General features: G+C 30.7%; 1 protein-coding gene across 1 annotated transcript; it reads left to right on the top strand.

The window, feature by feature from the left end:
- Positions 1–354: 354 nt before the first annotated feature.
- LOC106477210 (ovostatin-like) lies at positions 355–2,599 on the top strand. Its single transcript, XM_013937802.2, has 3 exons — positions 355–473; positions 2,037–2,121; positions 2,455–2,599. Exons 1-3 carry the CDS (start codon positions 368–370, stop codon positions 2,597–2,599), a joined length of 336 nt encoding a protein of 111 aa, XP_013793256.2. The 5' UTR covers positions 355–367.
- The last annotated feature ends 114 nt before the right edge of the window (positions 2,600–2,713 follow it).

The following is a 2,713-nucleotide window of genomic DNA, read 5'->3' as shown; positions in this document are numbered from 1 at the left end:
CAATAAAATGTTTTAATACTTTATTACTAATCTGAAAGTTGAAACTGGTAAGCACTGGGACGTTGGAAGGGGAATACTATGCGATGAATATTACATACTTTTTCAAGGATAAAACTAATATTTTATCGTATGTCACATATATGTGCCCATGGGTAAAACATCTAACTTGATAGCTTGCATGACATTTCTAAAGCACGATTTTCTCTAAAAAATATATGGTTTTGACGTTAAACAAGAAATGTTTGAAGCTATACTTTTATTATCACTAATTACGAAGCTAAAATGGATATAAAGTTAAATTTATTGTTTAACAACATAGTTCAATAAAACTACAATTCTGTATCTCCCAGGAGTGAGAGAGTTTAGTATGCCTTTGTCAAAAGAGCCTGTTCTTGGCAAATGGAAGATTTTTGCAGCATTTCCTGGTGTTACTACTACTACTACTCATCACCAATTTAAAGTTTCTGAATATGGTAAGTAGAACTGTAACTTTTAAAGAAAAGTGTGTAAGTCCTCTAGAAAATTTATACTTTTAAATAATGGAATAGAGTCAGCAGTAAAATAAAAAATATGCATGCAGTATGTTTTTAGGGACTTGCGCTCATCATGCCTTACAATTTCTAATGCGAAAATAAATTTATATAAATAATTTATTGAACACAGACAACTACAAAAATATAAATATGACACTTTCAATATGTAAATATATAGATAAGTTAAAAAAATTTATATCTTCTGAATTCGAACAATATTCGTGGAAAGTTTTTTATTTTCCCTTTAAATTAACCGGCTGATCAATAAAGGCTTGAATTTGTTATACTCTTACAAGTTCCATACAAATAGCAAATAATATAATGTTCTCGTAAACTGTTTGATATGTTTCCTACCACTTAGTCGATATATACCTTTTTTCAAAATATATACAAATTGAGTAGGTATTCTTCATATGGAAAGTCAGTCAAACGAGACAATGAGGTTCTTTCGCCCTAGTTACTCATTGAACTTAGGTCAATCAACTAGGGTGTCACCTGTACTTTCTTGTCTGATAATTTCCTATGGATACACCTTTCCTTGCTTTGAAGAGAGTGACAGTCTGTCACGTGAGTAGTACCCCGAACCAGAGAAGAATGTCATTCTTCTTACTAGTATATACTGCTATGTTTTCTAATCTGGGGTACACTTTTCTTAAATACAGAATACGATTCAAGATAACTTCTTAAGGTTACAAATCTCTCTTCAGTAAAGACGCCACATTATACGCGTGTATTTTAAATTTAATTGTCTTTTGAATTTTTTTGACTGGGTCTAACTTGTGTCCAGTCTCGACGAGAAATCAGTGAACATTAGAATATCACAGATGAAATAAGACACAGTCTGAGTACAACTGCTTATAAAGTTAAGTCTGTTGAATACTAGTGATAAGTTGGCCTAAATATAAAAACTTGCTGATGATAAGATAGTCAGGTCACTCTGGTTTACTGACATTAGGAGTTTAGCGTTGCTGCCTCTTGTCATTTCATCTCCAGATAAAAGGAAATAATTCACGAGTTTCTGAATTCTAATATACATAACCAAAAAAAGCTAAAATATATACAATATCAAATACTTACTACGTGATTAAAATACATAGGTACATCTAATTTAAGCACATAGCTTGAATTACTTCAAGTACGTTGTTACCTGTGCTCTCTATATAATACCATGAATATTAACCAGTAACGAAGCTTCGAGAGAGAGAGAAAGTAAATTAAATTTTAAAACAGATTTGGAATAGTATTATGAATACTAGTTATTATAGAGCAAATTGGGCGTTTGTTACTAATTTTTGGCTTCCTGCTTGACAAAATTTAACGAAATCAATGATGTTTCTAAATGTAAATTTGCTGAGATGGAGTAAAATTAGTACATTACACTAAACATAGATAATACTAGACTCCATTTCCAATTAATGAAATAACTGCTGTAATATAAGTGTAATCATACTTTATTATTATTATAATACCTTTTTTATACCGTATTCTACTTCTTTCTTGAAGTGTTACCAAAGTTTGAAGTACTCATCTCTTCTCCAAGTTCTGTTCTTCGTGGAGATGAAGAACTTCCGCTGACTATATGTGCTAAGTAAGTTTTACTACCAGAAAATTGAATTTTTACGTCTCATTAATTATTAATGGCTCAAGCATATAGACATCAATTCACTACCTGTGTGTCGTAAACAATGAGATTAACGTTACGTAAAACTATGATTTTATTGTTAAATGCTAATAATAAGGACGTAAAATATTGTTAGTTTAATACATAATTAGAAACAAAATTGCTAATTTCCCAAAAACAAAGGTTATGGTAAATAATTATATATAATACTAAAAACGTCTGATTGAAAAAAATGTTTTGAATAGCTAAGTACGGTTATAATTTCATAGTGTTAAGTACGTACTACACCATTTCTTTCAGATACACTTATGGGCTTCCTGTTCGTGGAAACTTAACGTTCGTAATGTCAATAAACACATTTAGCAAAAGGGAAAATGAATCACCCTTCTTTGTTTACGAGAGAGAGGTATGTATTTTGATGGAAACATTAAGAATATTTTCTTAAAATCCGATTTCTAAATAAACAGAGATGCATATGAGACTTCCCTGTTATGATACACATGTGTAGCTTGAAATATTAGCTGGAGGAAGCTTCGTGTTAAAAGGGTGAGTTTTTATG

Source organism: Limulus polyphemus, unplaced genomic scaffold, assembly GCF_000517525.1.
Source record: "Limulus polyphemus unplaced genomic scaffold, Limulus_polyphemus-2.1.2 Scaffold13402, whole genome shotgun sequence".
NCBI lineage: Eukaryota > Metazoa > Arthropoda > Merostomata > Xiphosura > Limulidae > Limulus > Limulus polyphemus.
The sequence above is the reverse complement of the archived record's forward strand: the minus strand, read 5'-3'. Positions and strand labels throughout refer to the sequence as shown.